Raw genomic sequence first — 23,969 nt, 5'->3', positions numbered from 1 at the left:
AGATCCACTGACATATTAAAAAGGGATAACAAGAATCTGCCATTTGTGTTTATCCTGGGTTGTTGTTCAAAGCATCCGCCTGAAGCAGGCAGCATCTAAGTTCTGCCGTTTCCACCGGCAACGAGCCGCCATTAACTGACAAACCAACAAATACTTTCAGGCTGAGGCGAGAAATAAACAATACTGACAGCTGACAGATGCCTGAGTTGTAGCAGACTGGTCTACATCTTCATGAATAATTTCTCTGCCTTTCATGTTGCCAATGAATTACATTTATGCATTCACAACCAGGTAATTTAGGAAAACAGACACAACCAGCAGCCAAGCCTGCCAGACTGGGTCGAATATATCACACACCAACAGCTGCATACTTTGCGGAATGCAGGCGGAGAAAAGGCTGTGAGCATTTCACCTGTAATTCATCTGAACTCTATTTTTCCCCCCAGCCCTCGGAGTAATTGATTCTCCCCCACACATTTTATCCACAATCAGCTGGGATGGTTTATTTTCTTTTTAATATAAATTCCTCAAACAATCCCAGTGACTTGACGTGATCTTTACAGTTAATACTTGGTCTCCTTATTTGGTGGGAAAGTATTGAGACACAGAAATCTGTTCAGCAACATAACAGATATAGAAATGTCAAAATCATCATTGCAGACTGTGCCAATATCGAAGCTGCAATCTAAATGTCAGGATACAACAAATATTTTTAATCATACATGAAAGTATGCCTTGTTTATGTCACCCCATTATGAATGTAATATGATATTTTCTCTTCAGATGATCCACATCATATGTTGTATGGTGATTTATACATTTATGTGAGACTACAGAAACTTCTCAGGGTTTTTATTAAACACTAGTCCTCTGCAGCATCTTCCCAACAGGTTGTAGGCCTGTTGGATTCGCTTTCTTTCACCAAGCACAATGGTTTCACAAGGAATTTGTCTCGGTAAATTTGCACTGACATGCTGCAAGACAGTTCCACAATACAGGATTAACCGACTACACACAGGATAAAAACCCGCACACAAGGTGACAAGACATACAATATGACATTAAACCAAAGAAAGAACAATTACATGTTCATAACAGAATATCTGCACCACTGTGACATGAGGTTAATGGTAAATTATCTTAAAATATTTAGCACTGACAGAAGTGCAAATACAGTGAGATGCTTTTGACCATTCATGACATGAGTATCACACACTGGGAGGCCAAAAAAAAATTATCTTTACAAGTATCTTTACAAGCTAAATTTTATTGTCTTAACAAGTTCAAATCTGGGGTATTAAGAGGTTAAAAGTGACCATGAAATATTTTCAATGTCTTAATATGTTCAAAATCACTTTAGGGGGAGACCAGTATGGCAAAAACTAATTTTTTTTCCATTATAATTGATACAATATTATAGCACTGTTTACTACCCTCCAGTCCCTGCTTATTTCTCTGACTAATATTACGGCCTCTAGTATTATTAACAGATTTGTCAATAGAGTGTTAAAGAACATGCAAACCCATTAAAGGAAATAATGTTGCCTGCTCATGGCAAGAAAGCATCAGTCAACACTATTGCAATATTAAGGCAAACTTCAATGTGCAAACACCATTTAAGCTTGTTAAAAAGTTATAACACGGAGAGTAAGGACTTAAAGCTGCACTAATCAAAGGTTTTATGTTAACAAGGGATCATATGACTGCGTGTGTGTGAAATGAGTCGCTCGCAATGAATAACCCACAGAGAATCATCACCTAACACTCCCCCTTGCTCCTCTCTATGAAGCATTTTAACATCTTTCATTGTTTTGGTTTTATGGCCACAATTTTACTGTTTTTGTTCACTCCCACTGCTCTCTCAGCATCATTTCTAAATACAGGCAGGTGTTTTCAGCAAAAAGGCACAAAAGACCCACTGTACACTACCTGCTCAGCATCAAACGGCAGAAAGACAAAGTTAGCGACTAGCTGACAGTGTATCGATTAGCAGCTAAAGAACCAAATATTGGTTCTTTAACTGAGTGAATGTTGGACTTACATTCATCAGGTGGCCACAAACATGACTCCATATGAATCTTAATGTTGCTATGTATCTGCTGAATGTGTAAATAGACAACTGTTTGCTAACACATTCACTACATCAACTTCTTAAACCTGCAGTGTGGAACTTTTACATATAATCAACATCACGTGTTACATTTAAGCCCTTGCCAAACAAGTTCAACCTGATTAAACCTATCACCGCTAGATAAATCTTTGTATTTTACAGTATATGGAACTTTTAAATGTCATATCGGGCATGACATTCCCGCCCGGGCTGGTTGGCCGTTAATTGTGCAGCTCTTCTAGACTTTCCAAATGTTATCGGACCACAGGGATCAAATTCTGATGGTGAAACAAGTTATTTTGCGGGGGTTGTGTGACACTCAAAACAATTTATCCACCGTTTTACAGCCACAACAGAAAGTTATGGCCAGTGATGGTTACGGCTATTACTTGGACAAATCCCGGTGGACCGTCAAAACATATCCGTTCTTACCAGCTCTCTCTGTGTGCCTGTCATTCAGGGTGCACATGAGATCGTGCTGCATGTCAGGCAATCACAGCCGAGAGCCCCCCTTTACTCTCACTGCCAGAAGGGGGAGACAAAAGTTCTGTACCCCAGCTTTAAGGTGTCAGTGTTGTGTTTACAGCTTGTTTTACAGTTGCTGCAGGTTTAAAGATCCTGTGTGTTAACTTGCACAAGATAGCCTACTACACGACCACCTAACTTGCGATAAAGAATCAGTTTGTACACAATGTCTATCATTACGTTTAGGAATATTCATAAGATTGTGTTTCTGCAACACTTTTGGCACAGTTGGCCTTTCAAACCATGAGCAACATAACAACATAAGACATTTGGTCTCCTTATTTGTTTTACTGATGCTATCAAGAAGCATCTTCTATTGATCACCTTTAATATAAGTGAAGTATAGATGGCAGGAGGTGCTCAAACAAAGAGATCCATTCTCCTTTTCTTTGTGTAAATGTGAGGATTAGTTGAGGGGAAAAGTTAGGCTCTACAGAGAACAATGAAATCAATAAAACACAGACTCCTCATAGAAAGAGAGATAACTCTGCATCGACTACAGGCTGCTCACACACTCAATCAGATTAACTAATGAAGCAATTATCGATCCAAAGTGGGGCTGCTGGGCGGCACAGGACTGGCCATTAAGTGGATCTTCCCCTCCCTTGGCCATGCTGAAAATGTCAGGGTCACTGTGTTCGCTGCTTGACACAGTTTACCAAAGCTCGATCTGTAGGAGACTAATCACTCGTCTGCCTCTCAGGAGCAGTTCTGAAGGGGGTGCGACACCTCAACAGGATAGGGGAGAAATTTGATTGTCACAGGCTGGAGCGGAGCCAAATTAACCTGTGCCATATTTGTTGCTTCCACCCGGTGAAAATGAGGGAATGGAGAAGAGAACTGATGACTGCGGGGCTGCAAATGAGAACTATTTCCTGTTCATGCTGCACTGCCAGTTCTGGTTAGTGTTGTCATTTTGTTCATCCCAGAAAAGCTGAATTTAATTATTTTTATCCATGAAACACACCTATGATAATTAGAGCAGACCTGCAACATGTATGTATGGGGGGGGAAAAAGGATTTCCTGTCTGCAGCATCCTTGAATGTCAAGAATGTGTATTTCCATTACCCGAGTCCGTAGCAACACATGGGTGCTTGTTTCTATGCTCATAGCAGGAGCAGTGTCACAAGATGTCAAAATAGGAGCGCTTATTCTTTCATCAAATAAAAGACAGCAGGAGCTGGTACAGTTCCTCCAATGTGATGTAATTCATTATTCCGTGTGTAATCTCTTTCTCCAGTCATGGGGACTGACTGAAATCGCTCTCCTGTGAATACAAAATCCAAACAAGCCTCAGCTGCATTTATTCCCCTAGAAAGAAAAAGCAAGACATGAAGTTTTAGCACATCCTGCTCACCTGCTCAGGTTTACTGTAGATTTTCTGGTTGCAAGAATTTTGGCTTTGTTGTCTTTGTTTATTTCAATATTTAGTCCTTGACCAGCTCACCTGAAATCCCAATTATGAGCAAGATGTTATTGTTTGGTAATTGAACACCATGCTCCAGGCTTGGTCATCAGTCAGTCTCATTCACTTTCACCCACACGGAAAAAAAGCAAATAGTTCTCTTTTTCTCTCAGCGCATTGAGGCAGGAAAAATATTGCTTTGCGGTTAACTTCTAATCAAATTGCATTAGGTTTTCACAGCCTGTGCCCTCACTCCATTTGCACAAACCATCACAGACCTACATGAATTTCACACCCAGGGTGAGGAATACTTACTTCTTCACCCTGATAGATTTCTCTCCAGCCCAACACACACTGTGCGCACATGCAGACACACATTTTGTGATCAGACAAGCATGATCATGCAGTTACAGCACAGTGGTAAATCATTTTATTTGCAGCAAGTATGGTTTTAATGACATTTTACATGCTCTGATGTTATTTTTACCAACTTCTGAAATGGACTCGCTGAAACTGTCAGAGTTATACCCGTTTAAGAGCGTGGCACTTTTACAGGAAATAGCCCTCATCTATAGTCACAATTTTTTTGTGACTACCTGACTTGAAAACACAACATGTCATGCGAGTAAATATAACTACTGACATTATAGAGAGCTGAAAAGAGTACAAGTGAAAAGATGTAAAGGCTCCATTAAAGCCAAAGCACTCAGTACCTCGCATTAATTCTATTAACACAGTCATTAGATGGATATTAATTATTGTGGTGTTGCTCTTGAATGTGCTCAGTGAAATAATTGAAAAGTAAGGAGATATGAGCAAGGACTTTAAGAATTAATTATGGCTAAATTATTTATGTGAAAATTTCTTCATTATAATTAACCTTGGACCTACATCCCATAGCCTACTTACCATCCACCGTGCCTGTAAGGCACAAAGCAGCAGTGTGATACTCTGCATGAAACAAGCCCAGTCTACAAGTCTCAGGCAGAGGGTTGATTGAAAGTATATCTCATTGTGTGTGTGTGTGTGTGTGTGTGTGTGTGTTTGTGCACATGTTGGAGTCAACAGAGGTGTGAAGTAACTCAAGTATTGTGCTTGTATGTATAATTCTGGTACTTTTTTAACGCTAGAGACTTTTTTCAGATGGGATTCATGTAAATTTTTAATCCACTTAATTTATTGGATGGCCGTAGTTACTAGTTGCTTTGCAGATTCTGATTTCTTGCTGAGACACACGTAAAATGTCAACTTTTTAGGAACTTTCAAAAACAACCTTGCTTATTCTGAGGACAAAGCAAATTTTTGACATTGAACTGACATTGTCTCGAGGAGGCGTGTAATCTGAATTAACGAGAAAAATTGAAACAAAATTTTCTCATATTTCATTTTTGTAAGGTTTCATTATTGATGCATTAGCTGTAATTAAACACTGTGAGGGAGACAATTTTTCATAATGAGCACTTTACGTGAGCATATTTTCTTGCTAATACAAATTCTAGTTAAATTTCAAATCTAGCAGCTGTTGGGTACCTCTTACACATCTGGGTATTCAGCATGAAACAAGTCTGAGGCATGATTTGCAGGTTACACAAACCCCATGCGTGTGTTTGTACATGCATGTGTGTGTGTGTGTGTGTGTGTGTGTGAGGGTGCATGTTGGAAAGAAAGAGGGGGGGGGGGGTGAGATGAGAGTAAAAGGAGGGGTGAGAAGGAGGAGAAGGAGGGGGAACACGAGGGGGTGAGTTGCTGGGGGTCTTAAGAAAAAGGAGGGTGGGGGGTTGCACTTGTGTGTGGGAGGTTGGGGGGGGGGGGGGGGGGGGGGGGGGGGGGGGTGCAGCTGGAGGGAAGGGGAGGAGGGGAGGGGAGGGGAGGTGGGGGTATCAGGGGCGGAGCTGCAGACAGTATCCTCCGCCCTCGCGCTTGTCTGCGCACCCCTCGCGATTACCTGTTCCACCAGAACTGATACGAGCGCGAGTTGGCGAGCACATGCCACGTTGGGAGAAGAGCCAAAAACTGAACTGAACTGCCTCCACAGCACCAGCAACCGAGCTCACGAGGACCATTTTAAACCCTAATAGAAGAAGAATAAGAAAAACAACTCAAGCAAGTCTTTTTGCTTTTTAAACAAACCAACAGCCGACTGAGGATCTGTGAGACTCGCAAGGATGCACTTGTTGTCCGCCAGCTGCGTGTGTGCCCTCCTATTCACCGCCCTCCTCTGCCAAGGTAAGCTATTGTCTCATTAGCCCGGCAGTGGTGCTGCTTACGCGGGGTGCGTCCGTGCGCTAAACCGCAGGTATGAGAGGAGCTTAAAAAAGTCCCAGCTGTCACACGCAGGTGCCACCAAAACTTCAGACCCGCTCATCGATCACATTTTGGGGGGGATAAGTGGAGCAGGGACGCTGGTGATTCTAATTATAAGTTAGGAAGTCACAAAAATATTTGTAATAGATGCTCCTTTTATTTGATTGTCTTATATATGTTTTAAATTTGAAGTATATTGCTAGATTTCCCCCTATTTTTACAAACAAAATCCTGCAAAATTGTTATTTTATTGTTCATTCTGGCAGTTTATAAACCACATAGTAAGCATTGATCCCTAATCTAAATCTATAATCTGTTTAAAAACTTAACTCTCCTCGATAAAAAGGGTTATTATTATGTTTAATATCGTAAAGTCCTCCTCATATCTATTAGAAGTGACTTTTCCAATGTATGTGATGTGATATTGTCCATGGTGCCACCCTGTTTTTTTTTATACTCCCCATGATGGGAGAGGCAGTATGGTAGTCATCATCACCCAGACTTCACGTGTGCTCAGGCCATGATGTCATCATGATGCCTCAGTTTTGTGTGTTTTCTGTCCTGTTAACGCATGCTGTTGTTGAGCTGAATGATGCTGCGTTCACATCCTGTCTCATTTATTGTAATTATGCCCGTTGGGCGGGGAAAAGCGCTCTTGATAGGCTCCCTATACACAGAAGATAGGACTCATTTTGGATGTGGGCACTTGGTAATGAGTTGTGCATGTGAATGCGTCAAAGTTCTGGCTATGAAAATGTGGCTCCTTTGGGTATGATGTGAATGCGGCCACTTGGCATTAAGTGGCGGTTTTTGAATTTGTTTGGATTTTTTTCCCCCTTGAAAACAGATGAAACAAGCGCAAAAGATGCTTTTTTTAACACCTCTTTGTCTAAGCTTTGTGTGTGTTATTTAATGTGCAGAAGAAGATGTCTTTTCATCCTTGTCTGCCACATCAGGCCAACAGGTAGCGGCACCATGTGTTCACTTCACTCAGCCAGGCCATTAAGCAAAGCTGCACAGAAGTGTTCCCCTGGACAAGAAAAGGGGGCAGAGAGGTTGATCTCAATGTACTCCCTTCCACCTCGTCACACCAGGGTGGCGCCTGTTGTTGTAAATTAACACCATGCAGCAGCTATCAGTCAGGCTCAGGTGGTTTATTTGAGAGGAAACGAATGGCCCTTTCAAGGTGTTTTTACACCGCTGTGCCACTGCAGTGCCGTGTGCTTGAGACTGGTAGAGAGTACACTCAGTCTGTAATGAGGTTAGACGTTATGGTTGTCCACAACACTGTGTGTTTAGTGGATGCACGGTCTAAAGTGATGGTCAGAACATGTGTGTGTGTGTGTGTGTGTGTGTGTGTGTGTGTGTTTGCTGACACAACAGATGGTCGCTGTTGGCTTCTTCATGTTCTTGCAAAAAAAAGTGTCAACCACAAAAGATTCACAGAAAAGAAATATTCTTTGTCAGTTTGCTCAACATGGACAAAATCTGACTGACGTGGATTATTGAGTTTGGGATTTGCAATAAAACTGCATCAATACTTATAATAAAAAACAGGCCTGTGTGCTTATTATATTTGAGCAGATGAAAAAAGAAGCAGCTCCCGGGGATACAGCGTTAAAGGCCGAGTCATATGGCCACAACCGGATAGAGCAGAAAAACAGATCCCTGAATTACTCTTTGAACAAATAGTCTTGAAAGATGCATCTGGTTTTTTGTTCGCTCCCTTGTCTCCACCCTTCCCCCACCACCACCACCACCACCACCACCCTCAACCCCTCCCAAACAGACAGACAGACAGTGCTCGGTGTCACAGCTGGTATTACTTGTCAAGCGAGTGGGGCTCTCCTTTTTGCTAATGGACTAATCTCTTGCGGGGGTCACCCAATTTCACCTGAGATAGATTCACTCTCCTTTCTTTCATCTTTAACTAGGTTACGTCCAGACTTGTGTCATGAATGTTGTGATGTAAACGCACAGGGAAAAGGAAAAGAGCATTTTTAATTGTACACTCGGGTTACATGTAAGATCTTGTACAACTGTGGATTTTGTTTGCGCGTCTCGTCTTGTTTATAGGCGGTTTCCTCTCGATGTTTGAAGACTGTTTGTGGTTGTTGCTCCTTTTTGAAAAGAGATTTCTTTGTGACTTGCAAAGTATTGTATCCCTTCATGCAAAATTCAGACGCTTTCATGTGAAGTATAGCATCTCAACCCAATCATGGCTTTGAATAGAAATACTGAATCTGTAGGCTACTCCACTTTTATACTTCCTCTCTTGAAGTCGATTATTTTTATCAGCTGATCAATTTTTGGAAATGGCTAGCGGGATAGCCAGAGAGCATAATCAAATTATGAAACAAAGATTGACATTTGAAGAAAAAGTGGGATATACAGAATTTAAATAATTGAACTGAGCTGCAAAACATACATAATCTGACTAACAAGCTCTCACTTATTAGAATAGGGATGCTTAAAATGGCCCCAAATGTAATATCTTACAGCTCATTATCCTGCTGGATGCTTAACCCAAATCTGGCAGCTCATAATGTCTCTCAACAAGCTCTGTAGGACTCTCAGTCCTGTGCATGGAGTGAGGGTGTGAAGTGGAATCTTTTCTAGTATCAGTTGCTGTCTAATGTTAATCTACTTGTGCTTTTGGTCAGTTCCTGTTCAAAATATTGAAAAGAAAGTGAGACAGATGCCATTTGCTCACACAAGAATCACACAGCAGGTGAGATATAAGAAAGAAACAGTTGTTCAATACACAGATATTTACATCAGAGGAGTGGATTATGTATGGATTATACCTTGATGAGAATAAGAAATAAGTGTATATGAGCAGAATGCAGAGGTGCTGCCAATGGAGAGAAAATAGGGAACATATCTAGGGCTCCTCAAAGAAGAGAAAGGCCTTTGAGACAGGCGAGGTCGTACTGTAAATTAAAACGGCATTGTGGTGGGGGACCCGGTGTCACCTCCCATCAGGGGGTGCAGAATTCCTACCAGCGCCCCTGGCAGCCACACTTTATAGCTTGGATGTGAAGATCAAGCTTTTGGGGCGATGGAAAATCTAAAAATAACCCAAAGTCATGATGAAATTAAAACATGGCTGTTACACAATCTTTGATGCAGCACACAGAAAAAGAGCAAAGAGAAGATTTTAGTGCCAAAATATAAAATTGGGAAATCTCAGATTAGAGTCGATCATTAACCTGCTGTATAGATCTTTGCATAGTACAGTTACAAAGAAATTGAAAGCTTGTCCACCCAGAGAAATGATGCTTATAATGTGTGAAACTTTCCCATACGGTTGGGTTATCTTAGGCTTGCTCACACTAATATGAAATGAAGACTAATCTCAGATTGTGCAAATCAATTTAACATGAAAGAGTACAGTTGCATGAAAACAGTAATTCTGATGTAACACAGTTCAATATGGACATGCATTACTGATTTCTCTTGGTCTTTGTCTGCTCTACACCCCTCACACAGTAGGCTGAAGTGGTGCACACCCACACACACACTCTTTCTCACCCTCCACCCCCAGCAGGACACTGAACAGGTGGATTAGTGTTGGTTTTAGGGCCGTGACGGGGGTTAGTGTCTCTTTATGATTGTTGTTTGTGTGTGCAGTTGTCGAAGGAAAAGCAGTTTGCTCCTGTCACTCACGTTGAGACAAAGGATAAGTTTCAAGTTTTAACATTAGTATTTACCTGATTTGCACTTTTATGACAGAAGCTCTGAAAGTATTTTTAGATTCGTTCAAAAATCCTATCGCTAAAATGAGCTTCACCTTTTAGATTAAATGCAGTGAGACAGCCGTGAAGAAATATGAGCTACCGCATGAACATGCTGTGTTTCCTGCATGTCAGAGAGAGCAATTCACTCTCTGCTGGACTCGCCAAGCAGGGAGATGTATGGCTGACTTTGCCTCGAGAAAATGAAAGGACTTGTGTGGCAAAAGTAATCACTCTCAGGCAATGACTCAATGAGAAAAAGGTCTTTTGTTCGCCTGTGACAGTGTTACACACAGGATTATCAGTAAAACAGCAGCAAGTGAATCTTAATTACACTTTGGTGATTGGCTTGCCCTATTTTTACAGCAGGAGTGTGTGAGATATATTCAATTTTTATAATCTCAGCTAAAATTGCTTCCTCAGCCTTCCAGTTTTGGTTTAATTTGCCAATTAGGTAAAGAAAGGCTTGTTGAATTTGGCACCACCTTCTTATGCGCTGTTTTACATGTTTAGACTGAGGTAGGATTATTGCAAAGTGAGCTACAGTGTTATAATGTTTTTCCAAACAGATCAACATCTCAGTTTTCTCATTTTGCATACAGGTTCTTTGCTCTGCTGTGCAAAACACTGGTTTATTTCTTTATCCAAGGGGAGGGACCAAGATTCTATTGTTTCAGCTATAAAGAAAGGCTTAACAACAGGAGAGAGATGACTATGCTATGCAGTAGTGCTTCTTTCTTTATGCAGGAATACCCCCATTGAAATGCACGAAGGTGTCCTTGGTTTTGGTGAAAGACCAACGGCACTCTGAAATTGGGCAGCCCTTGTTTCAGGGACAAAAAGTGAGGTTGTTTCTGTCTTTTGTCATTGACGCAGCCCCCAGCTTTCACTGGATTCCTGTGGACTCCCACCGACTGTATTGTGAAGCAGCCTCTTTTTAAACAAATGAGTGTATGATAGCGACTTCTTGCTCCCGCTCCTCCTTTTGTCATTAATATGGAACAGCACACACCCCTCAGAGAGGGCACAGAGTAGCTGCTGCCTGTCCCTGCACTTCACATGTGCAACCTGACTGGGGGGGGGGGGGGGCATTTCTCCTCCATATGAAAAGCCTGTAGCCACACCCATCTTTAACTGGGCCTGGATCTTTGTTCAAATTCTCCATTAGAGTCATTGCTCTGTTTTAATGAATTCTTTGAGAGGCCTCCATTAACTGTGATGGTAATCGTACCACCTCAGAGAATATCTAACGAATACCATAAAGGGGCACATGTGTGTGGAAAGCCAGGGGGCGTGGGCTTAAGATGGCCTTTGTTTTTGTAAATTACATTTAATGAACTTCTTTTTCTCATTAAAATGTATCTTATAGATAAAAAAAGACAAAGCAGTAGCACTTCTCCCACCACTGACAGCAGTCACCACATTGGAGTGTCAGCAGCAGGGGCTCCTTTTGACCTATAAAGGGGGTGAACCTCTGATATTTATGCCTGCTCTGCCATAAAGTCATTATTTCTGCCCATTTATGAGAGTCAAGTGGCAACACAGGAGGTAGCTATTGTATCAAACCTTTATTTGGACTTTGTCTGAGGTTCAGGGAAGTCGCTCGGGTTGATGCAGCTTTTGTGCAAAATGTGAAACATTCATTTCAAGCCGTGGGCGAACTAATAAAATGACATGGAGTTTTGTCTTCCCATTCATTTCTGAATCAGCCTCTGTTGGGTCAAAGCTCTTTTGCAATACTGAGAAGTCGTTCTATTCACGCAGACACTGTTTAGCAATTTTTCATTCATGAAACATTGCACTGCTCCTCATTACGTCTTCCCTTTGGGACTCAACAGAACGGTTTTGTGTCTGCATTTGACCTCGCTATTCACATTCTTGCCATTTTAAAAGCTGTTTCTTTGTATTGAGCTGATGTCCACCATCCCTCCTTCGTAGACTGCAGCAGCAGTCTGTGGTGCCTGAAGCTATCTTTGATTACACGCTGCTTCGGTTGAACTTGCAGGAGACAGGAGATCTCATTCAGGGAGAATCTCTTTCACAGGGGAAGGGAAAAGTATATCTCTGATTGGAATTAAAAGTCTGCCATTCACTTAGTGCCTAAGTAAGAAGCAAGATAAAAAATTAAATGGATAGCCCATCTCTGGTTCATCATTGTATTAATACACATGGGACTACCCTTGAACCTTTTATAGCGGTCTAAAACATGGTCATGGAAAAGAAAAACCTGCTCTTATACCTCTGGTGCTTCTCTTGAAATTTTAAATCACTATAGGTTTTTTGTTACCTCACAATTGTTGCACTCTGTAAAAATCTTATTTATCAGATGGATTTCAGACCGCTCTTTCAGACTCTTAACCAGGGTTAGAGTAGCCAGCCTGCAGTAGCCAGGGGGTAGGTGGAGACATTCTGGAGTAGCTCAAATAATTAAAGAAAAATAGAAGTGATTAAAACAATACACCCTCATATATATATATATTTGTGCTCAGGAGGAAAATAACCATAAAATTACAAATTGGTGCTATTATTTAGAGAATTTATCGTCACAATAACTAGTAAGCTGCCAGCTACAATAGGTTTACTGCACAGTGCAGGCCTCTAGAGCTGTAACGTTTAGTCAATTAATTTATTATTTGCCAACTATTAAATTAATCGCCAACTATTTTAATAATTGATTAATCATTTTTTAAGAAAAAAGTCAAAATTCTGTTGCCCCAATTCAAATGATTCCAGTTTCTCAAATGTGAATATTTTCTGGTTTCTTTGGTCCTCTATGACAGTAAACTGAATATCTTTGGATTATGGACTGTTGGTCAAAACAAGACATTTGAGAACATCATCTTGGGCTCTGGGAAACAGTGATCAATGTATTTTTTTTTTTTTTTACCATTTTCTGACATTTTATGGACCAAATAACTAATTGATTAATTGAGAAAAGATGAATTGATAAAGAAAATATTTGTTACACCCTAAATTTTTGTACTGCCTTAAAACCATGCATTGCGACTGAGTGCGCATAAAGAAAGTTAACAAACAAGCAAAGAAATTTAAATAGTTAGCTAAAAGTAATGCATATATTATTTAAATAATTAGCTAAACATAATGGGTAACAGTTCAGTTTAAGTAATTAGCTAAAATATCCACTTTTGCATACATTACATAACATCCACTTTAATCAATTTGAATAACAACATTTGGAACATAACAGGTACATGCTGTTGATGAAGAGGTACTTGAGCTCATCTGATGTTCCCAACAGATGTTGTACACTCACCGATGATCACATATTTCTCTTTTACTGTATATATATATATATATATATCAATGAAAATATAGATTATTATTTGACCCTTTATGGAAGTGTTCCATGCTACACGCAGTACATAAATCACTAATTCCTCTACTTTTGGAAGCAAGACATGTTCACATTCAAGATTCAAGCCATGAATGTGACTTGAATAAGACTTAATTTCTGGCCTCGACACATGTACTCGCTTCTGTGCAACTTCTTGGAAAAACCATGATTAAGTGAGAAGGAATGTAGCGTGCACTGGACACGCCAGATTATAATACGTTAGTCATAAGTATCTTCTTGTAAGCAAAAATACATCAGCAACAGCAGAAGCACTGTTTTCTCAGATGCAACATTGGTGTTTATTCAAAGAAGTCAAGTGGTGGCTTTTCACATGGCAATTACCGCAGGAGCGATGCTTTGGCTGATGCATGACATGTAGATGTGTTAGATGTTTTATGATAAGACGTGCTGCTGTGCTGTTAAGCGTTCAGCTGTTCCATTGCCAGACCTTACGAGGAAGGTGAAGAGATGCTTGTCTGGTAATTGGATGCAATACTTAATTTTCTAATGGGACGTCTTAAGAGGTCAAATAGCCTCATGTTCCTGTGGAGAATTTCCAAGCATTACACATCCCACTGGTGCAATTTAAAGGCAGAGTTTTATACTGATTTATCCTCTTAGTGCAAAAAAAAAATGTCTATGTGTATGACTGATTCGTCTCTGGCTCGACTGCAGGGTGGTCACAAAGGAAAAAAAAACAGCAATGTTTTCACAGTAAACTCTCTAGCAGCCTCTCTACCGAAGGACCTGTCACATAAAAGTTGCATTATTACCATGCCTGGCCAGACTATAGAGTGATGACATTGTTAAATGCACTTTGCAGTGTTTAATTCTGAGTAATGAAGATGCCATAACCCGTTATGCTACCATTCATTTTCCCCCTATACAAGTAGTAGATACAGAGGACATGACACATCATTTCCTCATGTAATGATGGTGATTTCATTTGGATGCACACAACAAAAAAATTGACAGTGACAAATGAACAGTAATATTTTTGAGAGTGCAAATAGGGACATTTAAGGTAAAGCGACCTGGCTTTTCTACTGTTTCCCAAGGAAATCTCCAAGGATTACCCATCTTATCATGGAGGGCTTGCCACAGCATGCTCATCTGTAAACAGAGCCAACACAATTGGATACACCAAACCAAGATAACATCACAGCCACGGTTTGTCATTACACTAATATTTGTTAAAAGACAGTAATATCACCCAGTGGGTTTGTAATATTGGACGACTTAGTTACCTGCTCAGGGCAGCATTTCCTCAGATATTATGCTTGAATGAATATATTTCTTATTGTTCTCCTCAGTAATGTCTTGTGTTTACTGCATTTTCCTATCTCGGGGCATTACATCTGCAATATGCAAGTTTTTTCTATTACAAATGAAGACAATGAAGCTGGGTAAGAAATTAGTTTTGTTAGATGTAATGTTTCCCCTCTTGCTCTGTTTGTAGATACATCTTTTGTCATTTTGATGAGAAGTTCTAGTGAGCTATAAAACAAGACTAAGAGCCAAGCTAGCAGCTTTGTGCGGCTAACGCACCATGGTGCTTTGAGCTAAGTGCTAACATGCCCACAATGACAATGTTAAAATGCTGTTGTTTACCAGGTATAATGTTCTTGTATTCTGTTGATGGGTTACTTGATTAATCAATTAGCTCTTTGTGTCATAATGTGTCAGAAAATACGGAAAAATGTTGATCACTGTTTTCCAAAGCCCAAGATGCAATCTAAAATGTCTTTGTTTGTCCTGACAAATAGTCTACAACTCAAATTTACTCAGTTAATGATCATAGAAGATCGGGATCAAGAGATTTGTGGCTTTTTTTTTCTTAAAAAATGACTCAAAACGACGAATACATCTGAATAGATCTAGTTCTGTTAATTGACTAATAGTCGCAGCTCTAGACTGATGGGAATGTCATTAATTTTGCAGGTATTTGGTAATAAACACATTTTTTTGGAGAAATTAAAATTTTGGCCTGATGATTGAAGAGATCACCAAAGTTATTACAGTTCATCCCGACATGAATGTGTGTATCAAATTTCCAATTGTTGAGGTATTTCAGTCCGAACAACATCGCCATTCTCAGCCTCACAGCTAGAAGCTAGCTTGTCTACAAAATACATTCACATTGTATATTTTAAGGTGCATTTTCAACTCTAATTATCAGGAGTGTTTTTTGTTCTGTTGCAATTTCACTGGCCGTTAACCAGCAGTGAGTGCACGCACTGTGCGTGGGCCAGATGAACATATAAAGAAATCCATCACGAGCCGACGTCGGCTCGGGCTGATAGTAGAAAAAAACATTGGAAACCAAATGTTCTGAGCAGTCTAAAGCCAGTGCTTTTTGGTCATCGGGATTACTTCTACATACGTTTAGCACATTATTTGACACTTTGGCCACATTTAATATGAATATCCAACATTATAACATTATATATATGACTGAAAATAAGGAAACAGGTCCGCTTTAAGGGGAGCTTTAGCCAGAAGCCCTCTGTTTCTGTCTGACCCTGCAGTAGAGGAAGCTCATTCCTCCAGAGGACTTTCTGAGCAGCATGTTGACTCAGTTTGCTTAAAGGGGATTGTCTGTGCAGAACATTCCCATGGAGATTCTCACTCCTAAGCTCTTTAGGCCACGTTGCAGATATTTTGAACATCTTTCAGGCATCGTTCAGAGGTGTTGGTACATTTTTGCTTATTGACAGGTTTTTTTTGTGAAGTGGTGTGTATCTCTGCTGCCAGCAAAACTCACTATCAGATAGATCTGCAGTGCTTCTGCTCACAAAAAGTAGCTTGTTCTGAATGTATCACACAGGAAAAGAGACAGAGGGGAGCAGTTAAAGATGTGCACTGCCAGGGTTGATGGTTAAAAGCACTTATCTTGATGCATGGCTTCTCCTCATGTCATGATGGAGGAAGAAAATGTAATAGCCACTGCTAATGAAATTATTATGCCTTAAAGGACCCTTGCGCCCAAGATGACAGTGACATGCTGAATTATATAAACTGAGAGTGGCTATCTCATCCTACAGAAACAAAAGAAGCAAACAATAGAGTGAGATGGGTTTTGTTGTGACAGTTTTATCTGCTGTGTGTCATTGAAAAAACAGGATAAGACTATTACTGACCTTGCTTCACCAAAAAATAAATAAATCTTTTGGACATAAATTAATGTATTTCCCATAAGAAAACCTGGTCGCATTTATGGAATACGCAAATTCATCATACACAAAAAACAGCTTTTTGCCATTGACATTTACACTAGTAAAACCTTTCAGCCAAATCATGTTAGCAGTTATCCCGCCACCTAAATCTAAAAGTCCTGAAGTCGTAGGAGGACTCAGTGGTGTGACAGCGCATGTTAATCTCCAACCTTTCATAGTACTCTATCAAAGCACACGTTGGTCCACGGGTATTAAATGTGAAACCACACAGATTTGATGTGCAAGCAGGTACATAATCCTTTGTATGTATTATCTGCATTCCATGTATTCCTCCCACCGCTCTCTGCTCTGTTTAGCCAGCAGAGGCTTTAGGACCCCCCCAGAGCCAGAAGCTGAAGCAGGACACAATTTGAAACCGTCATGCCCTCTTAATACCAACCAGGCTGTTTGGCTTATTGGAATGGGGAGCATTGCCTGCTCTGTTTCACAGTGAAGGGTTAGAAGGTCAGGTCTGTCACTATGAGTACACAACAGCATACACGACTCTTTGATCAACTAATGTGAAAGTATCAGATGAAAGCGACACAAGCCATCTGCTTAACAAATGAAAATATCCACCTGTTAATATTTTCTGTTGTTTACAGGCTAACAAGGTGTACATTTTTATACAGCAAAGAAGGTACAGTGCATGAAAGTCAGATAATAAAACTAGTTCACATATTTCCATTAATAATCCATTTTGTGTTGGAAAAATATAAGTCCTCATGCAGAGTCTAATGAAGCACTTTAAGATTGATAAGTGGATGCGTTCTTGTTTACACACATAAGTGATTGACTTTGGGCTGATTCATCTCCCTCCTCTGTGTCTGGCTTTGTTGTCCGCGCCACTGTGTAAACAAGGCTCCATTTACCCTCAGAAGGAGTGTGTTGTGGCAGCATGTTTGATTGGTATCCTCAGGCACCACCTACAACCTTAATATGGTCATAGAGATAGTAAAATAGTAAACACAACTGCTCCCCCAGGACCTATGGGCTGCAAATGTTCAAAGCCTTCCTCCTGAGGATTTTTGGGGTGGGGGCAGGGACAAGGCTGGGCCACTTCTACAGGGTAGGGAGCATTTGTGGTACAGACAGACAGGCAGGTACTTGAACAAAAGGCTGATTGCAGCTTGGTAAATAGTGGAATCCGTAGTTGCCAGCTGGGCTAATATTTCAAAAATGATCTAATTCACTGAATTTTCCACCAACAGGCTTCTGTAGGACTCTCTCTGTTTGCATATGTAATATGTTTTGCATGAGGGTACAGGTCTTCTTAGCTAGGGGTACAACTAACAATTCTTTTTATTACCATTTCTGTCAGAAAATAAGGACAAATGATCAACACATGTTCCCAGAGCCTAAGGTGATGTGCAAATTCCTTGTTTTGTCTGGCCAACAGTCCAAAATAACAAGGATATTTAATTCACAAAGATATAAAAACAAGAAAACATTTGAGAAGCCAGAACCAGTGAATGTTTGATATTTTTACTTGATAAATGACCTAATAATTTATCAATTTAGAGCTAAGAAGAGAAAATGATCAAATCGATGATCAAAATTGTTGCTAATTAACTTTCTGTTGATGGACAAATCAGATCATTTGGACTGATGGTGAGACAAAAAGAGTAATGTAAGGATAGATTGATAATGAAAAACTTTCATTAGAGCTTTAAGGTGATTGTCTAATAAAAAGGTTTATTCGTAATTTATTCTAATCGTTTCAATACTAGTCTTGACTTTCTTTTGCAGTATCTCATTATGACTTTAGTGGACCTTTTAGGTTATTAATATAATTCAATGGCACTCCATCTACAGTCCAGAGAGCACAAGTCACATCTTATTGGCTCGGTTCTTTCAGGCAAAAGGCATGTTTACAGCCTGTATGCAGAAAACTGATACTTACACCTGTCTGATGTGATACCTCTTAAAGAGACCTGGTGAGACGACGAGCACTTGGATGTCAAGAAGGTTGTTTTGAACATCAGGAATATTTTAAAGCTTCCTGGCCGAAGAGGGAGGAAAAAATGAAAACATTATGGCAACATGAGGATTCATTTCTTGCACTTAGATTTATGGATCAGTTCAAGCTCTTCGGTAATTTAAAGGGCACTATATTCATTAGTGAGAAGCATTACACTGTTAGAGGCTCCATCTGGAGTACCACACCATCTGCTGCACCTCTTTAACCCTTACATTTATTTTATTAGACTGTAAACATTTATTTTATTATCAGTTTGACTACATTTTTGAGCCTTAATTGGGTTGATAACACTTCCCTGTGATTGCTGGAGGAAAAAAGTCTGATTTTAATTAAATTTTTAAAAAAAGAGTGTTTTCAGCCAGTCCTATCCTCTGAGAAACTGTGTTCATTTATCTTTTCCTTATAATCTCAAACCCGGAAAAAACACAAGGGAACCATAAGAAGCGTTCGATCGATACCTGTTTTCAAGACTCTGCTAACTTAAGGTGCATGCATGAAATGTTATGAGTTCAGCTGGATACACTGAAATCCCAAGAATATACAGTAGGAACATGAATCAGAGCTGCTTTTCAAGATGTGTTGCCTTTCATGCACACACCTACGGCGTAAATCTGAGATTCCTTGTGTATTATTCTCTATCATGTCAGTAAAACTAGCATCAGTGCTCTGAAACATGGGTAAACAGTGGCCAAGACTGACCAGAAATGAAGAAAAAAATTTGAATCTAAGATTTAGCACAACTTTAGCCCCTAGAAATGACTCTTAAGAAGTGTTTCTACAAGATGAATTCACTTGAATTCAAAGACTCTGTTGTTCGAAGAAGCAAAGTTGTTGCATGTGGATGCAAACTCATCTTGAGGCATTGGAGAAAAAGACAAATTCAATAATGTTTGTGGCCTCCTCCAGTTTAATGAAGTTTGAAGGATTCTTGCCATATTAGAAAGTTATCACATTTAAATGACTCGGGAATAATTAAGAATGAATGGTTTCTAAACACTTGTCTGAATGGAGAGTTAATAGACTTCAGCTTTGCAATCCTCTTCACAAGAGCAACATTTGACATAAACTCCTAAGCAAATTTAATAGGCAAGCCTTTCTTTGGTGCTTTTAGTCGTAGAACTGAAAAGATTCAGTCTTGAATAGAAGTTCACCAGATGAGAGCGTAGATTTAATTCTCATTCAGGTTATTAACATAAAGGTACAGTATAGACTTAATTGACTGGTCAAAACCTACAGATGGCCTTACTTTTTGAGCAATTGAACGAGAAAAATGTGGTATGATCATTTCCACATGTCACAAGCCTCATTATAATGAGCTTTATCTGTGGGATTCAGGATGGCAATGCCCAGTTTTTACATTTTAATAGCTAGAAATTATTTGATAATCCCATTTGCACCATAAACTAGTGATTTGCTCGCACGCTTTGTCTATTATTAGGAAATCACTTTGAAAAGGTCAATTCTCACCTGAGAAACACGGTCAATGTGAAACATTCAAGGCATGTATACCCATTAGCTTCCAATAGTGTCTGCTACTGACAGGGAATTTAAAAACCTTATTCTTATTCATTCACAACCAGAGACTTGGGTGAGGTCAGCTCTTCCGGAAGCAGAAGGATGAAGTCATCGCCAAAAGAAGGGTGGCTGGATAAGCAGGAAGCTGCGCTTTGTTAATGGCCTAATGTTTCCTTTAATGGCCCATAATGAATGGGAGTTGCTGGTGGATGTTTGGAGTAAATACTGTGAGCTCTCCCATGATCTGCCCCAAGTCTTACCCACAGGCATCTCACAACCACTTCTCCCCTCAGGTCTCCTGGCCTGCGCCCCTCAAATACATAATTCACAACATAATGGACCTGATTTCTGAGTGCACTTACCACCCGATCATTCCAGCAGGCTGCTGTCTTAAGAGCAAGCCCTGCACCCTTGCAGCTCATCTGCTGACGCAATTTATGACATTTTTTAAAGAGGATGCTCGTGTGGTCGCGTGTATAGAGGAGAACATTTCAAAGACTAATGATCATGCCACAAGATCAATTCCTAGGAAACCTTGTGGCAAGTCATTTAGAGTGATAATCACCTTTCTTGTAATATGCTTTTATCTTTCCCATCTGTCTCTGCCTGAGAAAAATGTAAGAAAATTACTCTGTGTTACTGCCAATGATGTGACGAGTCATATACACCTACCTCTACATATTCTATGTGAAAAGATATTTTTTCATTCTCAATTGCAAGTATGTATATTCTCAAGCCTTATGGTAACATTTATTTATGCTGCCATTATTTCTAGTGCCAACAAAGACTTTTTACCCCCCAGATATCAGTTTTGTTAAAGTGCTTTCCTGAAGCTTAGCTGAACAATTTAAGCTAAATCAAAGCCATATTGTCTCCTTTGATTGTGTTGTCAGCGTCTTTAGAGTGAGACAATACTTTAAAGGAACTTGAACATCATTTATTAAAAACGCTTGACAATGTTTGCCTCTTAAAATCTCATATTAAACTCACTCGCTAATCAAAAGGAAAATGCAAGAGGTTCTTGAATATGTTGCAGTTTAATTGTTTTGTTTTTTTATGTATGTCTCTTATTATCCATCTTTAAAGCTTGAATATTAGTCAGTTGATAATGATGTGGAAATTCAGGTTCTGTGTAATGGATAGACGTGAGGATAACTCTGCTGAAAGAGTTAATGACACACGGCACAAGGTTTCATCTGTGTACCTTGAAATATGAGGTCTATTATGTTGTTTGGTGCTGTGTTTTTCATATTACCTCAAATAGCAGGTCAAACACAGACAACTTGACATCATGTTGAGATATTTCCCAGCACTACTGAGTCAAATTTAGTGGAAGACTTTTTTTTTTTCCAGTTTGTGAAATGTCTTCATTACTTAAACCAGTGTAGACAATAAAACAATAAGGCTCTGACAGTGTCCTGAATGGACCAGAATGCAATGCCGTCACAGAGCATCATGTGTTTTGAGCTGCTTCCTTTGGGCTTATTATTCTCTCCACCTACACGAATAACCCACAGCTGATGCAAAGTGTTTATGCCTGCTCTCGGGGGATTGTCAATAGGCATTCTGGGAATTATAGGAAATCACAGAAGTAGAAGCAAACAAGATCTGATGGACAACATGTACACAAAGAAAGTCCTGCTCTCAAATTACGAGCCTACAAAAAATTAGGGAAATGAAAAAGATATTAAAAACTTGGTTTCAAATTTTTTATCTCGATAACGTTAAAGCAGCTATTAGATACTTTATCTGTAATAATAAAGAATCTGTCAAATAACAATGTGTATTGTCAGTTGTAGTGATGAACCTGCAGAGAATTACCACCTGACTCTGCAGTTCCCCTCGGCTTTTCGGAGCTCTACAGCGACTTTCAGCTCATTGTTTAGCTATCCGGCTGCAACTTAACTGTTCTGGCTCACTCTCAGCACTCTCATAGTGTCATTTTCGGCCACAGCAGGCAGCCGTTTACAGAGAAAAAGCTCTGGCGAACATAGTGGAGCATTTAACAGCTAAAGAGCCAGACATTTCCCTCAGGAATAGGTAGAGACCAAAAGCAGAGCTAAAGGAGAGTAAATATTGGACTTACATTCAATCAGGTGGACAGAAACACAACTCCAGATGAATGATAATGTTGTTCTGTAACTGCTGTAAATGCAGTTTTAAATACTTATTGCAGAATAAGCAACAATCAAAGTAAGTTTTGAAAGTTATTTATTAAGAGTCTATGTGGGTGTATTTTGATCATATTTGAGTGGTATTGACATAACAGTCATCACATTTTGATTCAAATATTGCTAAACTGTGATTGGTGCATGAAAATACTGAAGGTGACATCTCCCCTTTTCCAACTGAGCCCCGCCCACCTCAAATCAATGAGGAGAGCTTGGAAAAAAACACAATTAAAGAAATCTCTTGTGTAAAATAACCAAAAGTCTTTTATCTTCAGCAGATAATTTTGTGTTCATTTAAAAATTTAACACTTATAGTAAGAAGCTGATTGAAGAGGTATGTTTTGGATGCCTTTAAACTAGATATATGATATGCAACAACAATTCTTTAACAACCTTACATTTATTTAGGGAACCAGCCATTAATTACTCAAGCGTCTTAAAACACCTGAGGGCAAAATAAATCCTCCCTCCATCTTGAGCGCTTCTCTCTTTCTTTGTCTTGTTGTCTCAGTCCCTGTCGAGAAGCGGAAGCAGAAACCTGATTCCGCAGTGGCAGGTCTGCACAGGTACCGAGGCTTCCTCAGCATAAGTCTGAAAATGGAGCCTGCATTTTGAGTCACAAGACAACAATGGGAACCCGACAGGTGGGACTGCAGGCAATGCATTAGCCCTGTTCCCACCTGCTGTCATCTGTAGGTGTCTGTTGACCACACATGATGTAGCAAATGAACATTGTTTTCTTTGCCTGAGGGGGAGAGAGTTATCTATATGTCTCTCTGGAAAATATGTTATTTATTTCACAACGGAAGCTACATTTTTTTTTAGTACCGAGAGGGAAGTGGAAAGCAGGTCAGAGCTATTCATCGCCCAGGTACATTGGAGTAAAATGATGCATGAGGAGCACTGATGAGGATTATTTTCTTGAGCTTTACTCCTCTGTGCCTTTGCATCCGTATATTTTGTAAAACCTCTTGCATTCACATTAGAGTTTTTGAATAATATGCAGTATTAACAAGTGCTCTGTGATTGGGCATTTCGTTTACTGAGCATGAACGCTATTGTTGGTTTGGGAGCACACTGGTCTAAAAATGTGCCAGTGCTGCTGGGGTGAAGGAGGGGAGCCATTATGCTTAATAGACTCAGACTAATAATACTGTGTGGCGTATACTCTACATAATTCCTCATTTGCTGTCCATCCTCCTCCTCAGCAGAACTCAGGCTTGTTTTGCCCCGAGGTGACAAACATGGCTCTGCTCATTGTAGGCTGTGAAAATGTGAGTGTGTTTATTTTATTTAACTCCGGCTTTTAAGGTTGTCATGTTTTTTTGTACAAAAGACTAATTAAACTGCACGCTTTTAGGATGATGCCATCTGCACAGAGAGACGTGCAGAACAACAGATCAGACGTGGTTTAGACCAAAACTTATTTTTCAACCTGGACCCTATTTTCACATCATTTTGTGCCTCGGTGACTAATGGGGACAACAATTTTTGAAATTGGGCCAGTATTGAGCGAGAGCGCTTCAGCCGGCAGCCACAAAACGGGCTGCAATGTAATCTGACAGGACAATAACGCCCCGTCAATGTGCGTCCGCTAAAAGTGTTTGTCAGCTAAATAGTGAGGAAAATAGAGTCCAGGTTGAAAAATAC

At 39.9% G+C, this 23,969-nt stretch overlaps 1 protein-coding gene across 2 annotated transcripts in view; it reads left to right on the top strand.

The window, feature by feature from the left end:
- The first annotated feature begins 5,966 nt into the window (after positions 1-5,966).
- Positions 5,967-23,969, top strand: part of LOC137186229 (CD166 antigen homolog A-like) — a 42,594-nt gene continuing 24,591 nt past the window's right edge. For both annotated transcript variants that reach the window (XM_067594978.1, XM_067594977.1), the window contains exon 1: positions 5,967-6,267. In XM_067594978.1, the coding sequence (XP_067451079.1) occupies positions 6,207-6,267 (61 nt within the window). In that variant the 5' untranslated portion in view covers positions 5,967-6,206. The remainder of the gene's footprint in view (positions 6,268-23,969) is intronic.

Source organism: Thunnus thynnus, chromosome 7, assembly GCF_963924715.1.
Source record: "Thunnus thynnus chromosome 7, fThuThy2.1, whole genome shotgun sequence".
NCBI lineage: Eukaryota > Metazoa > Chordata > Actinopteri > Scombriformes > Scombridae > Thunnus > Thunnus thynnus.
The sequence above is the reverse complement of the archived record's forward strand: the minus strand, read 5'-3'. Positions and strand labels throughout refer to the sequence as shown.